At 38.3% G+C, this 26,147-nt stretch overlaps 3 protein-coding genes and 1 pseudogene across 6 annotated transcripts; 3 read left to right on the top strand and 1 right to left on the bottom strand.

Annotated features, from left to right (window-relative positions):
• Positions 1-890: 890 nt before the first annotated feature.
• On the top strand, positions 891-5,037 carry LOC132174908 (probable cinnamyl alcohol dehydrogenase 1). 2 transcript variants are annotated; one of them, XM_059586657.1, is made up of 7 exons: positions 891-989; positions 1,451-1,545; positions 2,846-2,959; positions 3,034-3,264; positions 3,994-4,279; positions 4,395-4,545; positions 4,678-5,037. In XM_059586657.1, the coding sequence occupies exons 2-7, from the start codon at positions 1,457-1,459 to the stop codon at positions 4,872-4,874; spliced, it is 1,068 nt and encodes a 355-aa protein (XP_059442640.1). In that variant the 5' UTR covers positions 891-989; positions 1,451-1,456; the 3' UTR covers positions 4,875-5,037. The 2 variants fall into 2 exon arrangements, with proteins under 2 accessions (XP_059442640.1, XP_059442641.1); XM_059586658.1 differs by lacking the exon at positions 891-989 and adding an exon at positions 1,194-1,311.
• An 8,443-nt stretch (positions 5,038-13,480) lies between these two features.
• Positions 13,481-15,406, top strand: LOC132175832 (probable cinnamyl alcohol dehydrogenase 1; annotated as a pseudogene).
• A 499-nt stretch (positions 15,407-15,905) lies between these two features.
• On the bottom strand, positions 15,906-19,369 carry LOC132176486 (WAT1-related protein At5g07050-like). The gene is made up of 6 exons (XM_059588711.1): positions 19,176-19,369; positions 18,840-19,019; positions 18,511-18,769; positions 18,248-18,406; positions 17,994-18,145; positions 15,906-16,080 (listed from the first exon to the last, which is right to left on the bottom strand). The coding sequence occupies exons 1-6, from the start codon at positions 19,358-19,360 to the stop codon at positions 15,906-15,908; spliced, it is 1,110 nt and encodes a 369-aa protein (XP_059444694.1). The 5' UTR covers positions 19,361-19,369.
• A 1,568-nt stretch (positions 19,370-20,937) lies between these two features.
• LOC132173983 (probable cinnamyl alcohol dehydrogenase 1) lies at positions 20,938-24,836 on the top strand. 3 transcript variants are annotated; one of them, XM_059585699.1, is made up of 8 exons: positions 20,943-21,007; positions 21,304-21,338; positions 21,478-21,572; positions 22,676-22,789; positions 22,864-23,094; positions 23,832-24,117; positions 24,233-24,383; positions 24,516-24,836. In XM_059585699.1, exons 3-8 carry the CDS (start codon positions 21,484-21,486, stop codon positions 24,710-24,712), a joined length of 1,068 nt encoding a protein of 355 aa, XP_059441682.1. In that variant the 5' UTR covers positions 20,943-21,007; positions 21,304-21,338; positions 21,478-21,483; the 3' UTR covers positions 24,713-24,836. The 3 variants fall into 3 exon arrangements, with proteins under 3 accessions (XP_059441683.1, XP_059441682.1, XP_059441681.1); XM_059585698.1 differs by lacking the exon at positions 20,943-21,007 and adding an exon at positions 21,147-21,164; XM_059585700.1 differs by lacking the exon at positions 21,304-21,338 and having other exon boundaries at positions 20,938-21,007.
• The last annotated feature ends 1,311 nt before the right edge of the window (positions 24,837-26,147 follow it).

Here is a 26,147-nt window from a genome sequence, read left to right as displayed (position 1 = left end):
ATTTTTTTTTTTTGGAATAATTAGTAGTATACTAATGGGGTTGCTGGTGTTCAATGATGACTGGCTTACCTCACTTTCACTCGAGATTTTCTGTTAGAAAATAAATGGATAGGATTGAAAGATTGAAGAAGATATTCACTTATTTTTTTATTTTTTATTTTTGGATAATTTTACTTACTCCATGAAGTTGAAGTTATGGGTTTTTTGTAAATACTTTTTAATGTTTAAAGTCTTTCACTTTGGTGTATCGAAGTATCGAACTTTGATTTCTTTCTATTTTCTTCATTTTGTTACATATGGTGAAATGAGTAATTTCAGTAAGGGTATTTTAATAATTTCACACATTTTCATTAGAATGTAACAGAAAATCCTAACTGAAGGAAGAAAATGAAAGGAAATCAAATTTCGATACACCAAAGTAAAAGACTTTAAACATTTGAGTGAGTGTTTACAAAAGGCGCATAACTTTATGAGAAAAAGTAAAATTACCCCTATGTTTTAGAAATAACTTGTCCATTCTTTTTTTTTTCTTTTTTTTTTTCTACAGAAAATTTCTGCTGAAAAATGTTTGAGATTTCTACAACGATGTCCTAGGAGTGGTGCCTATAAAATTAATTAATCTCTTACAATTTGAAGTGTCTCACATTACTTAAAGCTAATTTTTAAGAGTGATTTTACTAAAGATTTATATCATGATCTTAATTAGATCGTAAAATTGATTCTAATGAAAAAGAACCGTGAAATTTCAAAATGGTCGAGATTTAATATTAGTTTATCTAATTTTGAAGTCAACAGGACCTCGGATGTGCCCGGGATCCAGGAAGGCACGAACGGTTCTAAAGCTACCTTAAATATTAAATAAGGAGAAGGCTTATTCTCGTATTACTACCAGACTGCCAGTCCCATTAGCTTGTCTTACGTGGGTCGAACTCTGGAGTAGTTTACCGAGTATCACTCTCTCTGTCTCTCCGCATCCTTCGCCAGTCCTGGTAAGCCAACACAATCTCATCTCTCTTCGTCTTTTTATCTCTACTCTCTTGAAGTTCACAACGTGAGAATGACTAGTTTCTGTATTTGGAAGTTTGATGATATAATCTGGAATTACACTGCTCCGCCATAGATCTCCATAAGCTTTCTGGTTGACAATTGATCTCATTTTTTTTTCATTTGTCATGCATCCCCAGATTTGTCTTTCCGTTACCTAGACTAATTAATTTATCCATTGTTTGAGTGTATATTTGGGAACACGTCTGCGATATCGTTTCATGAATTTCAGCTATCAGAAGGCCAAAATAGTTATGCTCCTTACGAGTGAGTGGAGTGTTGTACCCACAAAAATGTTGAATTTATTATATGTTGAAATGGGAAAGCTCTATAACCCTGATGGTTTCTTTCCCCAAGTATATTTTCCTTGGACGAAACTCATGTTTGATATTTTATCGAAAATCAGTCAACAATGAGCTCCTTGAGTGCAAAAGACGACTGCCTTGGATGGGCTGCAAGAGATGTATCGGGAGTTTTATCACCTTACAACTTCAGCCGCAGGTATGTTTAGTTAATCTCTTTTTCGAGAAAGGAAGATTATAGAACATGTCCTTTCAAGGAAAGAAAACAAGAAAAAAGTATATATACACGAGACAATTGAGTACATGCTTCAAAAATTTGTCTTCTAGTTGCCAGTAACTATAGTTGGAGAGTAATGCTATAAGTCTTTTTAAAGTCTTCCTATAGTCATCTCAAATGTGATGCGACTTTTAAAATTACAATTGAATTTGATATGTGATTTATTGACTTTTGATTTATTAATAATTTTAAAAGCTACATCACATTTGTGATGACTCTAGGAAGACTTATAGCATTACTCATAGTTTGAACATCTGACCCTTTTGGTTTTTATGAAAATCCATCATCTTGAATGGAGCCATGAAAAATGAAACCATCACTGTAATGGATGGGATAAGTAATTTCTGTTTCATGAAATGCCCTCACTTCAAATTTCTTGTCATGATGGTCATGATTCTTGAATCCCCAATTCAAAATTTCTGATTTGTTCATTGAAAGTATCGACATGTGATTGGAGCCATCAAATTTCATGGGGCCAAGGGCAACCAAATGAGCCCCAAGTGTGTGTTCTGCTTTCAACTCTTTTCAATGTGTCTATATGCACTAGTAGCAAAATTTCTACACTTTTTTTTTTGGCCTTTTCTATCAAATGGGTTATTTCATTTTTGAAGAAAAAGAATAGAATTTCTACTTTGATGTTTGTTTGAGCATGCCTTGCAGGTCCTATACTCTTTTTTATGCTTTTGTTTTGCTTACAATTTTTTCCTAAGCAAGTTGTTTAGCATATGTCTAGTCCTATAATGTCCTCTAACGCATCTATTGATGGTCACGTTCATTTATCGATGCAAATAATGAACTAGAACATATCATACTTATGGAATCGTATATGATAGAATATTATAAGCGAGCACTAGATGTGATGATTTCTTTCTTGAAGTACAACCATAAAAGAAATAAAGGAAAAGACCAATTGCGCTTGAAAGAACATAGATAACATTCTATTTATATGTCATTTTATTTTGTTGATGTGTATCTATTCTCTTGGATATTCATAATGGGAACAATTTACTCAACTGAAATTATTAGAAAATTTTGCCCGAAGTGAATTCCAGATATTGATTTCCCATATAATTAGTTGACAATAATGATACTATACATGATTGGTATATGATTTTAGAACTACGATTAAAAAATACTTGAAATTTGTATCATGAATGCGTTTTTGATTGATCATGTGCTGTTTTTATAGGATATTCTGATTAACTTAGGAAACTTTATTCAGGGATCTTGGAAGTGATGATGTTTCAATAAATATTACACACTGTGGAGTTTGTTATGCTGATGTAGTTTGGACGAGGAATAAACATGGGGATTCGAAGTATCCTTTAGTGCCTGGGTAAGTGGACTAAATTGTATACTATGAGTAGCCCTAGATTTCATTGAACTAATATATCTATAATTGTAAACCAGACATGAGATTGCTGGAATTGTGAAAGAGGTTGGTTCCAATGTTCACCGCTTCAAAGTTGGCGACCATGTTGGAGTGGGAACCTATGTAAACTCATGCAGAGATTGTGAGTATTGCAATGATGGACTAGAAGTTGTTTGTGCTAAAGGATCAGTTTTCACTTTTAATGGTGTTGATGCGGATGGCACTATTACCAAAGGAGGTTATTCCAGTTACATTCTCGTCCATGAAAGGCAAGTATTCTCTGATGCTAAACTATGTTCTCTTTATTTTATTTATATATTGTAATTGCAGAAGGAAACGCGCCCCCACTCCCTGTACACTGCTGAATGTCTGAAGCTATTTCTCACATTTGCATAGTTTTTACACCTGAACCTTTTAACCTCATGCACTTGCAAATTAAGAAGTGTCTAAGTTCGTACTAATTGGAGATGATGTGACTGTGGAAGTTTATGTGCCTATTCATTTGATCATTTGTTTCACGGAGGTGCTGCATGAAGATGATTGATTTTGGTGGTGTAATGCCTGAGGCTTCCCGGGGCCCTAAGCCTTTGGCAGTATCGCCAATGACTGAACATAAGCTATAAGCCACATATGTGGCTGAGTTTATAAAATATTTCCATTATCATACAGGTTTCTCTCTCTCTCTCTCTCTCTCTCTCTCACTTCCCCACTTCCAATTTATGATGGATTTGACATATCATAGTCTTATACATTGTTTCTACTCTTGCTTGTCATTTACTTGGTATTAGTGCTTCTGCTGAATGAAATCAAGGACCTTCTGCTCAACATCAATATATAGATCTTGCTGATGGTTGGGTTTTTAGAACCTGCATTTATATTCTGCACACTATTGGGAAAAGGATACAATTGTCCTTGTAAACCTTTTGACTTGAAACTCAGGAAATTGGGTAAGTTGTTACCAGAGATTGAGAATATCAGTTTTGATCTTGAATATACAGGTACTGCTTCAGGATACCTGACAACTATCCATTGGCTTCAGCAGCCCCTTTGCTTTGTGCTGGAATTACAGTGTATGCTCCCATGGTGCGCCATAAGATGAACCAACCTGGTAAATCTCTAGGAGTGATTGGGCTTGGAGGTCTTGGTCACATGGCAGTGAAGTTTGGGAAGGCTTTTGGGTTGAATGTGACAGTTCTCAGCACTAGCTTATCCAAGAAAGAGGAAGCCCTGAGTTTGCTGGGTGCAGACAGATTTGTGGTCTCATCTGACCAAGAGGAGATGAAGGTAGAATTATTTAAGCTTGTTATAAAGCATCTGTTTCTCTGTTCACACAAGCAATATTGAAATCGATGACCTATCCTAATTGTTGTTGGATTGATGGTTGTCATGTTGTTTGCAGGCCCTGGCTATGTCTTTCGACTTTATAGTTGACACAGCATCTGGTGATCATCCATTTGATCCCTATATGTCACTGTTGAAGATTTCTGGTGTTCTAGTCCTGGTGGGGTTCCCAAGTGAAGTCAAATTCAGCCCTGCAAGCCTAAATCTGGGTACTTACGACAGTTTTTAGATTTGAAGAGCTTCATGAAATTTACTCTCTTTTATCGTTAGAACGTGTTACCTTTGTAAGTTAAACACATAAAAGTGTACTGAACTATCTACATGCGTTGAACTTTTGGCAGGTTTGAGAACCATTTCTGGTAGCTTAACAGGTGGTACAAAAGTGACACAAGAAATGATAGACTTCTGTGCTGCTCATAAAATTTACCCCAACATTGAAGTAATTCCAATTCAGTATGCAAATGAAGCTCTCGAGAGACTAATAAAGAAAGATGTGAAGTACCGGTTTGTGATTGATATCGAGAACTCCCTGAAATGAAACTGCTGAAGCTCTTGGATCATATGATGAAACTCAAAAGCATATGTAAGTAGGTTACTTGCCTGAAATAATTGGATGGGTTTGTAGAGTGGTGTTTTAATAAATGGTTTAATTAAAAATAGCAGTATGGACTTCTAAATGTTGTTCTTTCCCATTGCTGTCATGTGCTTGTGCTTGGCTAAACGTAGTTTTGTAAATTTGTGACATATAACATATAGTTGGCATATGATGTGTCAAGCGCGAGTCACATGTCATTAATTTAGTGGTTTGACTTCGCATGCGGTCACTTAATTAGACAATAAGTTGATGAAGAGATCTAATTAAAATAGGGGTAAAACCAAATGACTTAATTGTTGAAATCGAATACCCGAGAACTAAATTGAAGTTACAAGAAAACGTCGTAACGACAAACTTCGACATTGGGGAAGCTATTTATGCTATAAGCTGCTATTCAAAAGCAATTTAAAATAAAATTCAAGGTATAGATTGCACGGCAACTTTTTTCATTTCAAAAGCTAAAGAAACACCATTAAAAAAGCCACAAAAAGCTTCATCAAACAAGGTATAAGAACTTTAGAACTAAGGCTCCATTTAGTGGGGCTTTTTTTAGGGGTGATTTTGCTAAACCTGCAAATTTTTTTTTTCCTAGGCTATTAGGGAAAGGGTTACAGAGGACGTTTTCATTCTTAATTTTAATGAAAGAGAGAATGAGAGACTAATTGAAAATGCTTCTGAACATGAGGTTGGAAGCGGCCTATCTAGCTAAAAAATGCGCACAATAATTTGCACTCTAAGACACTTTACAAGCCTTTTCGGCTATGAAAAAAGGGCAACTGGAAATGAATATTAGAAATGATAAAATCCTTGAAGATGCTAAACCTGCATCTTGTTTCGTGAAGTAAATGTTCCTCAACTTTTCATCACCAAATTTGTGAAGCAGTTTGTGCCCTTTAGATGGCTTTTTAGAAGTAGTCCAAAGATAGATTAAGACTCCTTAAAATTCTTGGGATACTCTCCGGAGTGGGTTTCTTTAAATCTGAACCTTTGTCTTGAAATTCTGCAATATCACTTATCCCTTCATTATTTACCATATTTATAGTCTCATTAGTCATTAATTACCATACCAAGTGATGAATATTGTAAGATAAAAATGTAGTTTATACCAGTTTTCATCTATAAATATATCTAAGAGTACTGCTAAAAACTATATCTTCACTCCACAATGTTAACGTGTTGATCCCAACCAATACTTGAATCCGGCATTTTTTTTTTCTTCACAATACTTCTTCTCTATCCATTTCATAAAACCAGAGCATGTTGCTCTAATAAAATAATATTATAGATACAATGAGAAATTTCTTTCTATCCATATTTGATCCATGTTTTACTTAACTCTTTGAATGTCACCGTTTCAATCAATTTTTAAATCTACAGCATATTCTGGTGCCCAGTCCATCACAACTTTCTCAACTAGAGAGTGATTTTTGGACTTTTCCATCTCCGCTACAAGCGCATTCCCAAACCTAATCTCCTTTGCGTCCTTTACCATCAGTTTCCTTTACCATCGGTCAGTGATTTGCTCCCTTAAAAAAATCAGAGAGAAACCAAAAACAGATCGGAAATCTAAGATCGCTACTATGAAGGTTTCTTGTAAACAAAAACGACTAAAAGAAATCGAAAAAAAAAAAAAAAAAAAAAAACTTCACCTTGTAGATCGCTGCTGGAAATAAATCTAGACAAAAAAAATATAAACCATTGTAAATTCTGAGCATTAGCAAACTCACAACAGTATTATTCAAAAAATTAAAGAGTTGGGGGAGAAGGCGGGAAAGAAACAAATGGTTCTCTTGCGGCTATGAATCAGCTTTGTTAACAATATTAATTGTTAAGATATACAAGGATTAATTCAAACACATGGAAAAAAGTTGATTTTTGGGAACGTTGTTTTTTTTTTTTTTTTTACATGTCCGCACAAGAGGGAATGAGGATTCAAACTAATGACCTCTGCTTCATTAAGCATGGTCTCAACCGATTGAACTACCTCTTGAGACATGAATGTTGTTTGTTAAGATATAAGACTAGTATTAATTAAGGCTTCTTCTTTTTTCTTTCTTTCTTTTTTTTTTTTTAATAATTATAATAATAAAATATTATATTTTATTATTTTAAAATATAAAATCACCCCGGCGTGCAGGCGTGATGTTTAACATCACCCTAATTAATTAATTGAACGTCATGTGTGAGAGACACAAACCGTCCCATTGATAGGGTAGCTTCGAATGGTGAGATCAGAGTGTATGTCACATATTGGCCCAGAAATTGGAGGTTGCTCCGAGGACGTCATTGCATACGTGGTCGGGTTGTTCAATATCTTTTAGAGCAAGATTAGTAAGCGCTATAATTTTTTTTTTTTTGAAATGGTACTTCCTTCTCTCATTCATATGAAATAAATTTCTCAAAGAAAACAAAGTCCTGGATACAAGCAGGGGATGTCCCTCTCCAGACTGTGCACTCACCTAACACAAGAGCTTGTTTTGCCAACGTATGGGCAACTACATTAGAACCACGTTTAACATGATTAACCTCCCATTGAGGAAAACTATGGAGACCCATCTTTGCATCATTAATTACCATCCCATAACTGGTCCATCAGCTATCCTCTCTCTTCAAAGCTTGGATCACTTCCAACGAGTCCCCTTCAATGATGATATTGGAAAGCCCCATCTGTCTACTGAACTCCACAGTCTGCCATGCTCCTACAGCCTCAGCAGTGGCTGGGTCAATAATATATGGTTTTGTCATGCACATTGCCCCAATCACGTCACCATGTTGGTCCCTTGCAACTACGCCCACCCCCATTCGTGCTCCCTGCTTATCAATCGCGGCATCCCAATTGATTTTAATCACCCCAGCTGGAGGTTTCTTCCACCGTAATGCCACAGACACAACATTAGTCTGTCCACTTCTGCCTTGTTCTTGCTCCGCCATCCTATAGTTTTCTAACTGAGTAATAGCTATCTGATTTACCGTGGTTGGCGACAAGAAATCACCTTCAAAAATAGGCTTGTTTCGCCTAAACCAAATCTGACGAGCTACAAAAACAAACCTCTGAAGGTCTTATGCATCCAGTCTTTCCTGCAGTTTCTCAAAGAGCTGGAGAAAAGTAATCTCATCACTGGAACATTTATGAAAAAGTTTCTTATTCTCCACCCATACATCACGGGCAGCCGTGCAGCTCCAGATTATATGCCCAAGTGTCTCTGTACCAACTCCGCAGATGGGACAACAAGGATCATCAATTATTTTTCTCTTAAAAAGATTTCCCTTAGTTGGCATTATGTCGCTACACGATTTCCACAGAAACATCTTAACTGCTCTTGGCCCCTTAAAATTCCAGACATTCCTCCATAACTGAGTGAGCTGATTAGAGTTTGAAGTACCACCTCCATCTTCAGCTTGATGCTCCTTAATTAGATGGTAACCACTACGCACAGAGTATTCACCATTTTTTGTACCCACCCACACTAGCTTGTCACGTTGCATAGTAGGGCTGATCGCCATGCTACATATGTTTCTCGCCTCTTCCTCCATGAAGATTTCATGTATCAGATCAGTCTTCCACCACCTAGTTTCTTCATCTATAAGCTCACTCACTCTAGCATCTCTGTCAAGGCCATGTACTGGTGTTTGGACAGCGAAAGTAGATGGTAAATCTAACCAACGATCACCCCATATTTTTATTGAACGACCATCTCCCACTCTCCATACTAACCCTTCCTGCAAAAGCTTCTTAGCATTCCATATACTCCTCCAAGCATATGACGGACGTCTTCCCAATGATGACTCTAGAAAGCTGCCATTGGGAAAATATTTCTCCTTATAAATTCGCCCAAGGAGCGTGTCCGGCCGTTGGATTAGCCTCCACCCCTGTTTTGCAAGCAAAGCCAAATTAAAGCTCTCCAGGTCCCGAAATCCCATTCCCCCTTTGTCCTTTGCCCTTCCCATTATGTCCCAACTCATCCAAGCTATCTTTGCTTCATTTTCTTTTGAGCCCCACCAGAATCGCCCCATCATGGAGTTTATGTCTTTACACAAGGTTTTAGGAAGTTGGAATACACTCATCGTATAAGTCGGGATGGCCTGTATGACTGCTTTAAGTAGAATCTCCCTTCCTGCTTGTGAAAGAAATTTCTCCTTCCACCCATTCATTTTTTCCCACACTCTCCCCTTAATATCCGCAAAAGCACTCACTTTGGACCTCCCAATCAAAGCTGGTAACCCCAAATACCTTTCATACCTCTGTGAAGCACTCACCCCTGCCATTGTAAGAATTTCGGCCTTAACACCCGGATTAGTGTTTCGACTGAAAAATATAGCTGTCTTCCCCTCATTCAGCTTTTGACCAGATGCTTGTTCATAAATGCTCAGAGCTTCCCGAATCTTAGTCAATTCAACAATGTTTGCTTTACAAAACCGAAGACTATCATCCGCAAAAAATAGATGACTCAATCTAGTACCCCCTCTAGTAACTGGAAGAGCAGTAACACCACCTTCCCTATTTGTGCGTTCAACTAAAGTACTAAGACCTTCTGCACATAATAGGAAAAAATACGGGGATAGTGGATCACCTTGCCGGAGACCCCGTGTCGGTTTGATCTTACCATGAGGTTTCCCATTGATAAGGATGGAATACGAAACCGTTTGGATACAAGTCATGGATAAAGATATCCATCTATCTGCAAAGCCCAATTTCCTCATAACTGTCTCCAAAAAACTCCACTCCACCCGATCATACGCCTTACTCATGTCTAGCTTGAGTGCCATGAAACCTTCCCGATCTTTCATATTAACATCCATAGTATGAAGTGCTTCAAAAGCTACTAATATATTATCAATTATCAAACGACCTAGAATGAAAGCACTTTGTGATGGAGAAATGATTGAAGGTAACACCTTCTTCATCCTATTAGCTAGTACTTTTGCAATAAGTTTATAAATGACGTTACATAAGCTAACAGGACGGTAATCTGTAATATGAGCTGGAGTTTTTACCTTTGGAATCAGAACTATGTACGTGCGATTGATGTCCTCATCAAAACTTCCATTATTGAGGAAAGCTAAAACAGCCTTGCACATATCCTCTCGAACAGTTGACCAAGATCTTTGATAAAAGCTAGCAGCAAACCTATCTGGACCGGGGGACTTTAACGGTTGCATTTGTGATAAAGCTACATCCACCTCAACAGCTTCAAACCTTCTCAGCAGTTGAACATTCATAGCATTGGTCACTTTGCCCTCCATCCCCCTTAGACACATCTCCACTTCATCTGTGCCTCCAGAAGAAAACAAATTCTCATAAAATTGAACAAAAGCATTCCCAATCTCATCTTCTTTCCTCCACTCTCTGCCATCAACATCTATAATTCTTTTAATAGTATTAACCTTCCTTCTATGGCTGGCCCAAGCATGAAAAAAATTTGTGTTTCTATCCCCTTCCTTATACCAATTTTGTTTGGACCTTTGCTGCCATTTAATATTTTCCTGCTCCAAAATGATGTCAATCTCTGCTTGTAAATGTTTTATTGCGTCCTGGTTGCCTGGTTCTTCATTCATTTGCAGCACCTCCAACTCCTTTGTTTTCCTCTTCAAATTCTCTTCAATTTGGCCGAATTTCCTCCTACTCCAACCGGTCAACGCTGACTGACAATGCTCAAGCTTATTTTGGATTGTACTGATTGGATTTCCAGCAAACCCATTGTCTTCCCATGCATTTTGAATGACAGCTCCACATTCCTCATCAACCCACCAACTTGCCTCAAACTTAAAACCTCTTTTGCCACGCCTTCTTTCGCAGGCCTCCTCATGGATCTCTACCAGTAATGGTTTGTGATCCGACGATCTGGCTGCCAAAATTCGAACTTCCACCTCTTTATATAACGCAACCCACTCCATATTGGCAACAGCCCTGTCAAGACGCTCCTTTGTAAAACTCCCATCACTCCGGCAATTACTCCACGTATATTTTGAACCTAAAAAGCCTAAATCACACAGAGAGCAACCTTCAAGTGCCATGCAAAAATTATCCATTTGCCCCTCCTTACGTAAAATTGCTCCCATCTTTTCGCTATGGTTTGTGATTTCATTAAAATCACCGACACATAGCCATGGTTGCGGAGAAAACTGTTTAAGATGTTGCATTAGCTCCCAAGATTCCTTCCTCTTAGCAGTTTCCGGATGACCATAAAACCCGGTAAACTTCCATTGCTTATTCGTGTCTGGCTGCGTTATGACAACATTGATGTGTCTACGTGAATAATTCTGTATTTCCAGTCCCATATTTACCTTCCAAAATAAAGCAAGGCCCCCACTTTGCCCCACCGGATTAACCACAAAAACACCATCAAATCCTAACTTGACACATAACCACTCCATTCTTTTTCTCTTGCTTATTGTTTCCATTAAAAACAATAAACAGGGCTTACTTTCCTTTACCAGTTGGCAAAGATCTCGAACTGACCGAGGGTTCCCAAGCCCGCGGCAATTCCAGCTCATTAGAATCATGGCGCTTGGCGGGGTTGTCTTCCAGCCTCCGCCAATATTTGTTTGGTAGTACCCTCTCCCTGGGCCTCCATACGTACCTTCTTCTCACTTCCTTTTTCCATTCCATCATCATCCACCGATAATTTCTTTCGTTTAATGTTTTTTTGTCACTGTTCTTCCCCTCTTGTTACCTTCCACCTCACCCCCCCTAGCCCTCATTTTCCACATCCTTACAGGAACTTCCCCACCATTCTTCATTTCCACATTTGGCATATTATCCTCCAGCGCCTGTTTATACATGTCCAATTCTTGTGCATGTCCCTCTAAATAAACTGGGAACGACAACGATTCCCCTTGCTCATCAGCTTCCATCGTGACCCTTTCCTCTTCTAAACACCGAGATATGTCCTGCGCCATGTCGATTACTGGGCCCACTTAAAAAGTCTGCAAGCCCATTTCCTTGTGATGCCCCACCAGCCAGATTTACTAGATAACTTTGCGGGATGCATTTTCCTTTTGACACCTCAGTTTCCCGTGTATTCTCCGCCACATGCCCCACTAGTTTATGATTCAAAATTTCCACAGAAACTCCTCCTCGTGCTTCCACCTTTTTAGTGCCATATCCCACCTCTTCCGAGATTGTTGTAGAATTTTCCCCTTCCTTCTCTGAAACATTACTGCGGCGCCCCTCCCAACTGGTTTGCCTACGTGGTTGGCTATTCAGATTATGGCTTCCTGAAAACCCGCTTTCTGCCCTGGTAGGTTTATCACCGGAGTAGTGCCACCTGTCACTCCGCCACCCCTTCGCCTGAGACCCTCGCAAATTTTCCTCATCCTCCTGCCAGTCTCCACCACCATTCTCTCCCCCCACTTTACGTCTCCTAGAATCAGCCCTCAACTCCGCTCCCCATTGTCTATTACCATCCTCTGAATTCTGTCTTGACTGTTTCCTCTCTTTGCATCCTACCTCTCCATGGAGGATCCTTTCACATGTGAAGCAAAACCAAGGCAATTTTTCATACTTAAACAATACCCAGTATATCTTACCGTTAAGATGTAAAGCTCTTCTTCGCTCCAATGGCTTCCTAAGGTCGATCAAAACTCTGATACGCAAACAATGTCCCCAACCCGTCCCATCTCCAGCCACATCTATGTCTTCAATCTCTCCCAAAGAAGCTCCTATCTTTGTCCCCACCGTCTTGTTCATGCATACCAGCGGTAAATCGTGCACTCGCACCCAAAAAGGTGAGTAGATAAATTGCATCTGAGATGGAGGAACATTCCCATCAAACTCATTCAGAATTAATATATGTCTATCAAAAGACCAGGGTCTTCCCTCCATGATACGCTCCTTATCGTCCTTAATAGAAAATTCAAAGATCCACGTGTTCTCTTGAACCTCCTTAAAAACCACACTGCCCACAATCCTCCATAACCGAGAAAATACCCTCTTGAATGCATCTTTGTTTACTCTCATGTCCTCCCCTATTCTCCCCACTAAACATTGCTCTCCTCTTTCCCTCCCTTCAGCCACCTCTCCTTCAGATATGGAGATCCCCTCCCTTTCACCTCCAATCAACGAAACCTTCCCACAAAGCTCTTCAATATCGTCAGCCATAGCTAACGTTCCAAAAAGTGACCTCCTAAAAAACTATCCTTCTCGATCGTAAAACGCCAGAAGACTAGCACCTCTTCGCTAGGATTATCACTCACCCTAGAGAGGACTCAAACTACTAAATTCTTTCCTCTTTTTAGTAAGCGCTATAATTAAGACCAAGATAATTACAACATTTTCATACAAATACGTACCATTATTACCTTAAATTTATCTTTGTCTTCTCTTAATTACCTCAGTCTCTGTCACGTACTGTTCTCAGGTCAGCCACTTCCTTCTTGACTTTCACTTGATAACCAACTAATTGTGTCCTTGATCCACGTTTTATCCACCTTTAATTGTTATCCACTTTTTCTCCTCTACAAATAATGTTCATCCAATCCATATATTTATTTTAATATTCTACGTTAAATTGTTCATGGATTACTTTCTCTTTGATATTTTACTGATATTTAATTTACTGCCTTACATTTGGTGGATCAGTCAACAATGAGCTCTGCAACTGCAAATGAAAATTGCCTTGGATGGGCCGCAAGAGATGCATCTGGGGTTCTCTCACCATACAAATTCAGCCGTAGGTATGTTCACTTAATTTTCTCCTCGAGGAAGCTAGGAAGCTTAATTACGGAAACAAAGAACAAGCCTAAGCCTGCAGTTTGATATAGCACCACTCTTTGCTTGATGATATGTTGATAATAAAATATTGATTAACAAGTAGTTTGGAGAAAAAAAATATTTCAGGGCTGTTGGAAAAGATGACGTCTCTATAAAAATCACGCACTGCGGAATCTGTTATGCCGATGTAATTTGGACCAGGAACAAATCTGGAAACTCCATGTATCCTGTAGTGCCTGGGTATGTGCACTGATTTAATAATAATGTTGAGAAATTCTTATAATTTGAGTACACTGACGTATATATGAATCAATGATTATTCGCATTGCCAGACATGAGATTGCTGGAATTGTGAAAGAGATTGGTTCCAATGTCAAGCGTTTCAAAGTTGGCGACCATGTTGGGGTGGGAACTTTTGTGACTCTTGCAGAGATTGTGAGTATTGTCATGATAAACTAGAAATTCATTGTCTAAAGCGAGCTGTTCTCACTTTTAATGCCGTAGATGTGGATGGTACAGTCACAAAAGGAGGATACTCAAATTCCATTGTTGTCCAAGAAAGGTAAGAATTTTATGATGTTACTGCTTAATGGATTTGTTAATGTCATAAATATCACCTACTCACGTTGGCTTGAATCTGCAGGTACTGCTATACGATTCCTGAAAGCTATCCATTGGCTTCAGCAGCGCCTTTGCTTTGTGCTGGAATTACTGTCTACACTCCCATGATGCGGCATAAGATGAATCAAGCTGGAAAATCTCTAGGAGTGATTGGCCTTGGTGGTCTTGGTCACATGGCATTGAAGTTTGGCAAGGCTTTTGGGTTGAACGTAACTGTTCTCAGCACAAGCATATCCAAGAGAGAGGAAGCCCTGACTCTACTTGGTGCAGACAAATTTGTTATTTCATCTGACCAAGAGCAGATGGCGGTAAAATACACATGCCTTCTTGGGAGCGCTTGATTTTATTGATTAATTGGTGGTGGTTGTTAATTTCTGGTTTCTGCAGGCCCTGGCAAAGTCATTGGACTTCATTATTGACACAGCATCTGGTGACCACCCATTTGACCCCTACCTTTCGCTTTTGAAGACTTCTGGTGTTCTGGTCCTGGTGGGTGCCCCGAGTGAAGTCAAGTTCAGTCCTGCACCCCTTTTACTTGGTAATTTGACAATTTCAGACTTTTAAGAGTTACTTGAAGTTCATATTTTTTACTTGATGAGCTAATAGCACTTTTAGCTTGGGAGGTTAGAAAATTGCCGGCCTAATAAACTATTCTATGCTTGGCCTCTTGGCAGGTAGGATAACCGTTTCTGGTAGTGCAACCGGAGGCACGAAGGAGACACAAGAAATGATAAACTTCTGTGCTGCGCACGGAATTCATCCCAACATAGAAGTGATTCCAATTCAGTATGCAAATGAAGCTCTTGAGAGGCTGATAAAGAGCGATGTCAAATACCGGTTTGTGATTGATATCGAAAACTCCCTGAAATGAAGCATGTAGAGAAAAGAGGGATTCCTCTTTTTCAATACGTATGCAAATATGTTTAACGCGGATTTGAGGGATTGGACAAGATAGACACTCATAGAATATGGTCATTGGTGATGTTTCATAGCGTGGTTGTAGTGCATTTGCTTCTCTGCAACAATATGCACGCTTGATCATCTTTATGAAGCATGTGGTTCTATGTAATAACTTGCAATTTAGTTATGTTAGTGTTCTTATTTAAAATAGATCTAGGTAATAGTATGTAACTTCGGATGGTCAATCTTCTCATTTTGTTGTACTATGCTTATTTTTATATGTTAGCTTGCTTGGGATTTCATTATTCTGCTCTATTTCTAGGAGATGATGGTTTGAAAGGGTTTAAAGGACTAAATGACGACAAAGTATTAGGGGCTGGCATGTCACTTCGTTTGTTAGATTTCTTAACAAATATGAGAGGGAGATGAATTTGAATGGGAAAGAAAAAGGGCATGGCTGATGGAAAAGTTTGATCATTTATGTTATTATTTTGAATCTTCCTGCACTTTATTGTCCTACAGAGTTACTTCAACCAAATGATCATATCGGTTTCCTTGACAATCAAATAAAACTTAATTAATGCATCTATGCTGTTTTACCCAGCAGTTTGAATGAAATACTTTAGCTGGTTCTAAGAAGTCTACAGAAAAAGAGATCCCAGCATGACTTGGTGCTGTACTGACAATAGCTTTTGATAGTCATATTTGTGTCTATTAACTTTCCAACAAATTCACCTTTTTCATTTCGTTTCATCTGTGACAGAATTCCTTGCTGTCTCGTTGATGGATATCTCCACCATTTTCTTATCATCGTATCCTTTTCCATTCTCTGGCTGCCCAGTGACAAGATTTTCTGCCTTTTTGGCCCAAAGCACACAGTAAAGACCCACAATGATGAGAACTGCTCCTACCAAGCTGGGTAAGACCAAATATACAAAAACTAATTAAAATATGTAGCGTTTCATTTGTGAGAGAACTAACATTCAAATTGTTATGGTAAGTGTTAAATATATTGTTGAATATATTGTAGAGCGGAAGAACGAGAGAGTAGAGAGAGAGCGGAAGCAAATATAAGGACTACATTGTATTTATAATGATTGATATATTGAGAATGATTACAGAGGCCTCTACATATAGAGAGGCTATGAGTGATAAGAAAGAAACTCTAGACTAATTAAGGTAGGGAATAAACCCTAATAGGAAAGACAATAAACACTAGAGAATAATATATAAAATATTTTAACATCTCCCTTCAAACTCAAGATGCAAGCTTCAGTTTGGGGAAAAAATGGAAAATTATGATTATTATTTTTTTTCGCCGGAAAAGTCGCCGGAGATGGCGGGTGCTAGTGGCAGTGACTGATTTGGGCCATGGACTGGGCCTGAGGCTTGAATTGGAGCATTATAGGATAGGCTAAATTGGGCCGGTTGGTTGGGCCAAAATAGGCCAAAACCCATGGACCATTACATATGGTTTGACCCGAAAATGATATGACCTGGGTCTAACCCGGCGAATCGGGTTGACTATTTGGACTAGGTTGTAGGAATTGATCCGGTTGGCCTATTCGACTGAAACGGGTAGGATCCGATTTGTTTTAGATTTGAGTGAACCGGGTCTAACACACGGGTCGGGTTGACTTACAGTACAGGTTTGAGAGTGGGCTGGCTTGGGCAGCTGAGTCGAAAGAAATTAGAACAGTTAGAAACTGGTTTTGGACCCGTTTAAAACCTGATGACTCAGTTAGAAACCGATTTTGGACCGGATTGAAATTAGGGTTGACGTGGTAGCCTCCCTGGGTGGCACATGGCAAGCAGGAAGAGGGGAATCGCATGGTGCGTGTAGTACACATGCCTGCATTGGCAGCATCCTTGGTGTGTGAATCCCATGTGCAAGAGCTTAAACCAGCGCGTGGAGGCGCGTTCGGTGTCTGATGGCGGCGTGCTTGGTGGAGATCTGACCGTCGGCGCCGGATCTGTGGATCGGTGTGGATGCTGGGCTGATCCACCTAACATGGCAGCGTGTGTGGCGCGTGGGATCATTGGAAGTTTTTCCTAGCGGCGCGTGGGGGCACGTGCAATTCTGGAATGGACTGAAATTGCACATATCGACCGATCTGGGGCCAAGACAACACTTTTGGTGGTTATTTGGCCAAAAAGAGTGACGGTGGCAGCGTATGTGGCGCGTGGGAAGGCGGATGGTGGAGGATCTTCCACAAATTTGTAGATCTGTGTCTCGCAAGCATGAATTTGGGATAAATTTTCCCAGATGAGGTTTCGTTGTAGGTGTGGAAGAGATTTTCAGTGGCGAAGCGCTTGGCGGTGCATGGACGACTGGAACAGTGACATCATTCGATGGAGCGCTAGGAAACGTCAAAACGTTTATTGGAGGCCACAGAAAGTGGCTCTGATACCATGTTAAATATATTGTTGAATATATTGTAAAGCGGAAGAACGAAAGAGAAGAGAGAGAGAGGAAGCAAATATAAGGACTACATTGTATTTTTTTGTTGTTGTTGAAATGTCCGCACAAGAGAGGGGAGGGAGATTCGAACTAGTGACTTCCACTTCATTAGGCTTGGTCCTGACCGATTGAGCTATCTCTTAGGGACATGACTATATTGTATTGATCATGATTGATATATTGAGAATGATTACAGAGGCCTCCATATATAGAGAAGCTATGAGTGATAAGCAAGAAACCCTAGACTAATTAAGGTAGGGAATAAACCCTAATAGAAAAGACAACAAACCCTAGAGAATAACATATAAAATATTCTAACAGTAAGAAAAACCATGAAGTTGTAAGTGGAAGAAAGAATTTTTTGTACCTGCCCAAGTGTAGTCGCTCTGCAAAAGCAATAGCTGAGAATATGCCAACGATGATAAGGAGTAGTGGAGTAAACATTGCCGCAAAAACTGGTCCCTTTTTGCTGATACACCATGTTTGGAGGTAGTAGACTAATGATGATAACACCACTCCCTGTTTCAAAAATTAAATAGAAAAAGATGAAGTCTGGTAGTGTTTCAGGTTCAAATATATCATATCCCATAAAAGGGATGCGCTTGTGAAGTAAACACTCACAGCGTAGATGATGGTCAATAGCTGCATATTCCATTCCAGCTTCCATAAGGTTGGATTCCTTGCAAAAAACAGGGCAAGGAAAGAAGATTGCAATGATGCAAAGAAGCAAATCAAGGTGTTCAGAGACAATCGAGCTGGGTAGACTTTGGAGACCACAGCCTGAGGATCAGTAAGGCCAAAATTGGGAAAAAGAAAAAGGCCAAAAAGAGAAACTTTTTCATAAATTATTATAAAGTAATATTTGAAAGTATATTGTTCATCACCTGGAGAATCAACCATGCGCTCCATGCTATGTGACTAGTCAGAATAAGTGCAGAACCCTTGATCCAGTTGTCCTTGCCATGGCTCAACTTGCAAGCAGAAGCATTGGTGCTACAGATATCTATGAGAGGCCTGGGCACAAAGCCTTTTAATAGGTATCCTCCTTTCCAGAAGGTAAATGTAAGTGCCCCGCCAATGCAAATGAGTGTCCCCAACACCTTAGCTTGACCTTTAGCACTTGATATCTTCACTGTCTCCATCCTTCATTAAAGACATAAGCAAATCACTAAAAAGGCCTTTTTATATGAGGAAATTAAAGTAGAGTAAATACCTGAGCACAACTGCTATGAGAAAGGTCAAACTAGGGATAACATTACTCAAGGCGCTTGCAACAGTTGGAGAAGTGTAGGCTAAACCAGCATAGTAAACATTCAGATGGATGGTAGTGCCAAATGATGAAAGCAAAAAAATCTTTGTGATCACAGAGTAGGAGAGTGAAGGGCGATGCTTCCTGCTTTGCAAGAACAAATACTCGTGAACCCACTCAGGCATATGATCAAACTAGACCATAGGGAGTTGATAATCTCAAGGTAAAAGGGAATTAAGAAATAGAAGCAAATGCTGACACACACATCTATGAAAACTAACAATGACAAGGATAGCTAACCTTTCAAGTACATAAGCAAAGGGGCCTAACAAAAGCATAGCAATTATATGCCTATAAACCACGAAGACAAATTGATTGAGTCCTTTTTCTAGAGCAATTTTAATTAGGATATTTCCTACACCATACGCGAACTGAATTAGTACCATTGCCCCATAAGAAGCACAAGCTTCCATGGTTATGTACATCCTCTTGAGTTTCACCTGGTTTAATTAAGTAGTAGTACACATCCTCTCTTGAGGGTATTCTGGTTTAAGTAGTACTTGAAAATCAACCTCAGCCGCTTGTTCAACGAATCATTTTTTTTAAGCCTCACATGTGGGAAGAATGAGGTCTGACTTGCTAGCTGCTAGCTAGTGGAATGCATTATCAGGTTACCATCATGCTAGAAAAGCATAGAACCCTCTTAAAAGCTATGCTAGAATATATTCATAATATATTTTGAATATATTCTGATATTTATATTATTTATTTATATTTCCTAGTATAGGTCGATATTTATGTTTCCTTGTATAAGTTGATTTTAGGTTTACTTGTATATGTCGACTTATTCAACTATAAATAGAGACCTAAGTATTGTAAACAATAAAGTAATGAGCACAATGTAGCACTTATGGCTATTTATAGTAGTGGACGTAGATATTTAACACCGAACCATCTGTAATTTTTTGTCTCTCTTTTCTCTCTTTCTTCTGCTATTATTTCAATGTATTAGTTTTTCCCACAAATTTCAACATGGTATCATAGATTCATCATATTTCAACAAACTATATGCCGTAAATGAAAAGGATAAATGGGGTCAATTTGCAACCTTACACTTGAAAAAGTAGCCAAGGACGATGGAAATTACATCCCTTGAGCCATATCACCTCCGATATGTTAAAGTATTGATTAAATTTATATCAGTTTAAACTTTTATAACAAAGTGACGATTTAACATATATCAAAACAAAAGTCGTGAGTTTGAACCTTGTTTCCGTCATTCTCCGTCCATTTTACTTGTTGAGTGTCACTTATTAGGGGTGATGATTTAACATGAAGGACTACAAAAATAGACACTATTTAGTTTCCCATTTTTCCATCCATTCCTCGATCTCTCAGTATCCTGCCTGTTATCCAGCTGGTTTGTATTTCAATCATGTTCCCAAGATCATATATATGGACAAAGAACTTGTCATACGAATTTCAAATGTAGTACGTTCCTTCATTTCAATTTCTACTTGGAGAAGTGCTTTATGTATATTCCTATAGTTGTGTAATCTGAAAATGTACCTTCATGTTTTATAGAGTACTATGGTTTGCATCCTGTATCCTGCGTGCACAAGCACAGAACACAAACCAAAGCCTGTTTTCATAACGATTGGTTTCCCTGATTTGTCATAACGATATTAAATTACAATAGTAGATAAGAAGACAATCATGTATCTTCAATCAATACAACTTCAATACAACATGGAAACCGGCCAATACTAACAAGAACAGAGTGTTCCCTGTTTGCGTGTGAGGAAAACGAAGTGATGGGCCTGAATTGATCAGCTAGCGTCTTTCAACATCTTGGCTTTTGGGCATTTGTTGAGTGCCCTCCTTGCTCCTTCCCCATAGAAGAGAATAAAGACCTCCAACAATCATAATGCCACCCAATATGCTGTTAGCAAATAGCAAGCACATATATATGAGCGGTAAGAAAATGGGCCAAGTATTGCTTTTCCAACATATATAGCAGAAGAAGAAACAAGTAACGAACCTTCCACAACGTAGCCGCTCAGCCCACACAAAAGCTGAGAAGATAGCTGTCATAAGCAACGAAAGTTGAAAAAATATGGCAACATAAAAAGGTCCTTTCTTCTCTATGCACCAAATCTGTAGCCCGTATGAAGCCCCAGTTACATGCACACCCTTCATATTATTCAAGCAAAGCCATAGATCTCCATAAGCTTTGATGATATAATCTGGAATTACACTGCTCCGCCATAGATCTCCATAAGCTTTCTGGTTGACAATAGATCTCATTTTTTTTTTCATTTGTCATGCATCCCCAGATTTGTCTTTCCGTTACCTAGACTAATTAATTTATCCATTGTTTGCGTGTATATTTGGGAACACGTCTGCGATATCGTTTCATGTATTTCAGCTATCAGAAGACCAAAATAGTTATGCTCTTTACGAGTGAGTGGAGTGTTGTACCCACAAAAATGTTGAATTTATTATATGTTGAAATGGGAAAGCTCTATAACCCTGATGGTTTCTTTCCCCAAGTATATTTTCCTTGGACGAAACTCATGTTTGATGTTTTATCGAAAATCAGTCAACAATGAGCTCCTTGAGTGCAAAAGACGACTGCCTTGGATGGGCTGCAAGAGATGTATCGGGAGTTTTATCACCTTACAACTTCAGCCGCAGGTATGTTTAGTTAATCTCTTTTTCGAGAAAGGAAGATTATAGAACATGTCTTTTCAAGGAAAGAAAACAAGAAAAAAGCCTTTATGTCTATGCATGCATCATTCATTAAGGGTGAATTTGGGTGTCCGTGAATTTGATTAAATTTTATTAACATACAAATCCATCATCTTGAATGGAGCCATGAAAAATGAACCATCACTGTAATGGATGGGATAAGTAATTTCTGTTTCATGAAATGCCCTCACTTCAAATTTCTTGTCATGATGGTCATGATTCTTGAATCCCCAAGTCAAAATTTCCGATTTGTTCATTGAAAGTATCGTCATGTGATTGGAGCCATCAAATTTCATGGGGCCAAGGGCAACCAAATGAGCCCCAAGTGTGTGTTCTGCTTTCAACTCTTTTCAATGTGTCTATATGCACTAGTAGCAAAATTTCTACACCTTTTTTTTTTTGGCCTTTTCTATCAAATGGGTTATTTCATTTTTGAAGAAAAAGAATAGAATTTCTACTTTGATGTTTGTTTGAGCATCCCTTGCAGGTCCTATACTCTTTTTTATGCTTTTGTTTTGCTTACAATTTTTTCCTAAGTAAGTTGTTTAGCATATGTCTAGTCCTATAATGTCCTCTAACGCATCTATTGATGGTCTCGTTCATTTATCGATGCAAATAATGAAGTAGAACATATCATACTTATGGAATCGTATATGATAGAATATTATAAACGGGCACTAGATGTGATGATTTCTTTCTTGAAGTACAACCATAAAAGAAATAAAGGAAAAGACCAATTGCGCTTGAAAGAACATAGATAACATTCTATTTATATGTCATTTTATTTTGTTGATGTGTATTTATTCTCTTGGATATTCATAATGGGAACAATTTACTCAACTGAGATTATTAGAAAATTTTGCCAGAAGAGAATTCCAGATATTGATTTCCCATATAATTAGCTCACAATAATGATACTATACATGATTGGTATATGATTTTAGAACTACGATTAAAAAATAATTGAAATTTGTATCACGAATACGTTTTTGATTGATCATGTGCTGTTTTTATAGGATATTCTGATTAACTTAGGAAACTTTATTCAGGGATCTTGGAAGTGATGATGTTTCAATAAATATTACACACTCTGGAGTTTGTTATGCTGATGTAATTTGGACGAGGAATAAACATGGGGATTCGAAGTATCCTTTAGTGCCTGGGTAAGGGGACTAAATTGTATACTATGAGTAGCCCTAGATTTCCTTGAACTAATATATCTATAATTGTAAACCAGACATGAGATTGCTGGAATTGTGAAAGAGGTTGGTTCCAACGTTCACCGCTTCAAAGTTGGCGACCATGTTGGAGTGGGAACCTATGTAAACTCATGCAGAGATTGTGAGTATTGCAATGATGGACTAGAAGTTGTTTGTGCTAAAGGATCAGTTTTCACTTTTAAAGGTGTTGATGCGGATGGCACTATTACCAAAGGAGGTTATTCCAGTTACATTCTTGTCCATGAAAGGCAAGTATTCTCTGATGCTAAACTATGTTCTCTTCCTTTATTTTATTTATATATTGCAATTGCAGAAGGAAATGCGCCCCCACTCCCCGTACACTGCTGAATGTCTGAAGCTATTTCTCACATTTGCATAGTTTTTACACCTGAACCTTTTAACCTCATGCACTTGCAAAATAAGAAGTGTCTAAGTTCGTACTAATTGGAGACGATGTGACTCTGGAAGTTTATGTGCCTACTCATTTGATCATTTGTTTCACGGAGGTGCTGCATGAAGATGATTGATTTTGGTGGTGTAATGCCTGAGGCTTCCCAGGGGGCCTAAGCCTTTGGCAATATCGCCAATGACTGAACATAAGCTATAAGCCACATAAGTGGCTGATTTTATAAAATATTTCCATTATCATACAGGTTTCTCTCTCTCTCTCTCTCTCTCTCTCTCTCACTTCCCCACTTCCAATTTATGATGGATTTGGCATATCATTGTCTTATACATTGTTTCTACTCTTGCTTTGTCATTTACTTGGTAGTAGAGCTTCTGATGAAAGAAATCAAGGACCTTCTGCTCAACATCAATATATAGATCTTGCTGATGGTTGGGTTTTTAGAACCTGCATTTATATTCTGCATACTATTGGGAAAAGGAAACAATTGTCCTTGTTAACCTTTTGACTTGAAACTCAGGAAATTGGGCAAGTTGTTACCAGAGATTGAGAATATCAGTTTTGATCTTGAATATACAGGTACTGCTTCAGGATACCTGACAACTATCGACTGGCTTCAACAGCCCCTTTGCTTTGTGCTGGAATTACAGTGTATGGTCCCATGGTGCGCCATAAGATGAACCAACCTGGTAAATCTCTAGGAGTGATTGGGCTTGGAGGTCTTGGTCACATGCCTGTGAAGTTTGGGAAGGCTTTTGGGTTGAATGTGACAGTTCTCAGCACTAGCTTATCCAAGAAAGAGGAAGCCCTGAGTTTGCTCGGTGCAGACAGATTTGTGGTCTCATCTGACCAAGAGGAGATGAAGGTAGAATTATTTAAGCTTGTTATAAAGCGTCTGTTTCTCTGTTCACACAAGCAATATTGAAATAGATGACCTATCCTAATTGTTGTTGGATTGATGGTTGTCATGTTGTTTGCAGGCCCTGGCTATGTCTTTTGACTTTATAGTTGACACAGCATCTAGTGATCATCCATTTGATCCCTATATGTCACTGTTGAAGATTTCTGGTGTTCTAGTCCTGGTGGGGTTCCCAAGTGAAGTCAAATTCAGCCCTGCAAACCTAAATCGGGGTACTTACGACAGTTTTTAGATTTGAAGAGCTTCATGAAATTTACTCTCTTCTATAGTTAGAACGTGTTACCTTTGTAAGTTAAAACACATAAAGTGTACTGAACTATCTACATGCGTTGAACTTTTGGCAGGTTGGAGAACCATTTCTGGTAGCGTAACAGGTGGTACAAAAGTGACACAAGAAATGATAGACTTCTATGCTGCTCATAAAATTTACCCCAACATTGAAGTAATTCCAATTCAGTATGCAAATGAAGCTCTCGAGAGACTAATAAAGAAAGATGTGAAGTACCAGTTTGTTATTGATATCGAGAACTCCCTAAAATGAAACTGCTAAAGCTCTTGGATCATATGATGAAACTCAAAAGCGTATGTAAGTACGTAACTTGCCTGAAATAAGTGGATGGGTTTGTGGAGTGGTGTTTTAAGAAATGGTTTAATAAAAAATAGCAGTATGGACTTCTAAATGTTGTTCTTTCCCATTGTTGTCATGTGCTTGTGCTTGGCTAAACGTAGCTTTGTAAATTTGTGACATATAACGTATAGTTGGCATATGATGTGTCAAGCGCGAGTCACATGTCATTAATTTAGTGGTTTGACTTGGCATGTAGTCACTTAATTATACAATAAGTTGATGAAGAGATCTAATTAAAATAGGGGTAAAACCAAATGACTTAATTGTTGAAATTGAATACCCGAGAACTAAATTGAAGTTACAAGAAAACGTCGTAACGACAAACTTCGACATTGGGGAAGCTATTTATGCTATAAGCTGCTATTCAAAAGCAATTTAAAATAAAATTCAAGTTGCCACCAAAGGGGTGAAAAGCCAAACAGATTGCACGGCAACTTTTTTCATTTCAAAAGCTAAAGAAACACCATTGAAGAAGCCACAAAAAGCTTCATCAAACAAGGTATAAGAACTTTAGAACTAAGGCTCCATTTAGTGGGGCTTTTTTAGGGGTGATTTTGCTAAACCTGCAATTTTTTTTCCTAGGCTAATAGGGAAAGGGTTATAGAGGACTCTTTCATTCTTAATTTTAGTGAAAGAGAGAATGAGAGACTAATTGGAAATGCTTCTGAACATGAGGTTGGAAGCGGCCTATCTAGTTAAAAAATGTGCACAATAATTTGCACTCTAAGACACTTTACAAGCCTTTTCGGCTATGAAAAAAGGGCAAGTGGAAATGAATATTAGAAATGATAAAATCCTTGAAGATGCTAAACCTGCATCTTGTTTCGTGAAGTAAATGTTCCTCAGCTTTTTATCACCAAATTTGTGAAGCAGTTTGTGCCTTTTAGACGGCTTTTTAGAAGTAGTCCAAAGATAGATTAAGACTCCTTAAAATTCTTAGGATACTCTCCGGAGTGGGTTTCTTTAAATCTCAACCATTGTCTTGAAATTTTGCAATATCATTTATCCCTTCATTATTTACCATATTTATCGTCTCATTAGTCATTAATTACCATACCAAGTGATGAATAGAGTGTTGGGCTGCCATATATTGTAAGATTAAAATGTAGTTTATACCATTTTTCATCTAGAATATATTCAAGAGTAATGCTAAAAACTATATCTTCATTCCACAATGTTAATGTGTTGATCCCAACCAATCATAGAATCCGGCAATTTTTTTTTTTTTTTAACAAGACTTCTTCTCTATCCATTTCATAAAAATAGAGCATGTTGCTCTAATACAATAATATCATAGATATAATGAGAAATTTATTTCTATCCAAATTTGATCCATGCTTTACTTAAC

The sequence above is a fragment of the Corylus avellana genome, chromosome ca3, assembly GCF_901000735.1.
Source record: "Corylus avellana chromosome ca3, CavTom2PMs-1.0".
NCBI classification, from domain to species: Eukaryota; Viridiplantae; Streptophyta; class Magnoliopsida; order Fagales; family Betulaceae; genus Corylus; species Corylus avellana.
The sequence above is the reverse complement of the archived record's forward strand: the minus strand, read 5'-3'. Positions and strand labels throughout refer to the sequence as shown.

Coding starts and splice junctions, on each gene's coding strand:
- LOC132173983 (XM_059585700.1), top strand. CDS start 21,484: ATGAGCTCCTTGAGTGCAAAAGACGACTGCCTTGGATGGGCTGCAAGA. Junction 22,790..22,863: donor AAGTATCCTTTAGTGCCTGG/GTAAGGGGACTA, acceptor ATTGTAAACCAG/ACATGAGATTGCTGGAATTG. Junction 23,095..23,831: donor TACATTCTTGTCCATGAAAG/GCAAGTATTCTC, acceptor TTGAATATACAG/GTACTGCTTCAGGATACCTG.
- LOC132174908 (XM_059586657.1), top strand. CDS start 1,457: ATGAGCTCCTTGAGTGCAAAAGACGACTGCCTTGGATGGGCTGCAAGA. Junction 1,546..2,845: donor CCTTACAACTTCAGCCGCAG/GTATGTTTAGTT, acceptor AACTTTATTCAG/GGATCTTGGAAGTGATGATG. Junction 2,960..3,033: donor AAGTATCCTTTAGTGCCTGG/GTAAGTGGACTA, acceptor ATTGTAAACCAG/ACATGAGATTGCTGGAATTG.
- LOC132176486 (XM_059588711.1), bottom strand. CDS start 19,360: ATGTACATAACCATGGAAGCTTGTGCTTCTTATGGGGCAATGGTACTA. Junction 18,407..18,510: donor GCGCATGGTTGATTCTCCAG/GTGATGAACAAT, acceptor ACTGATCCTCAG/GCTGTGGTCTCCAAAGTCTA. Junction 16,081..17,993: donor GAGCGACTACACTTGGGCAG/GTACAAAAAATT, acceptor GGTCTTACCCAG/CTTGGTAGGAGCAGTTCTCA.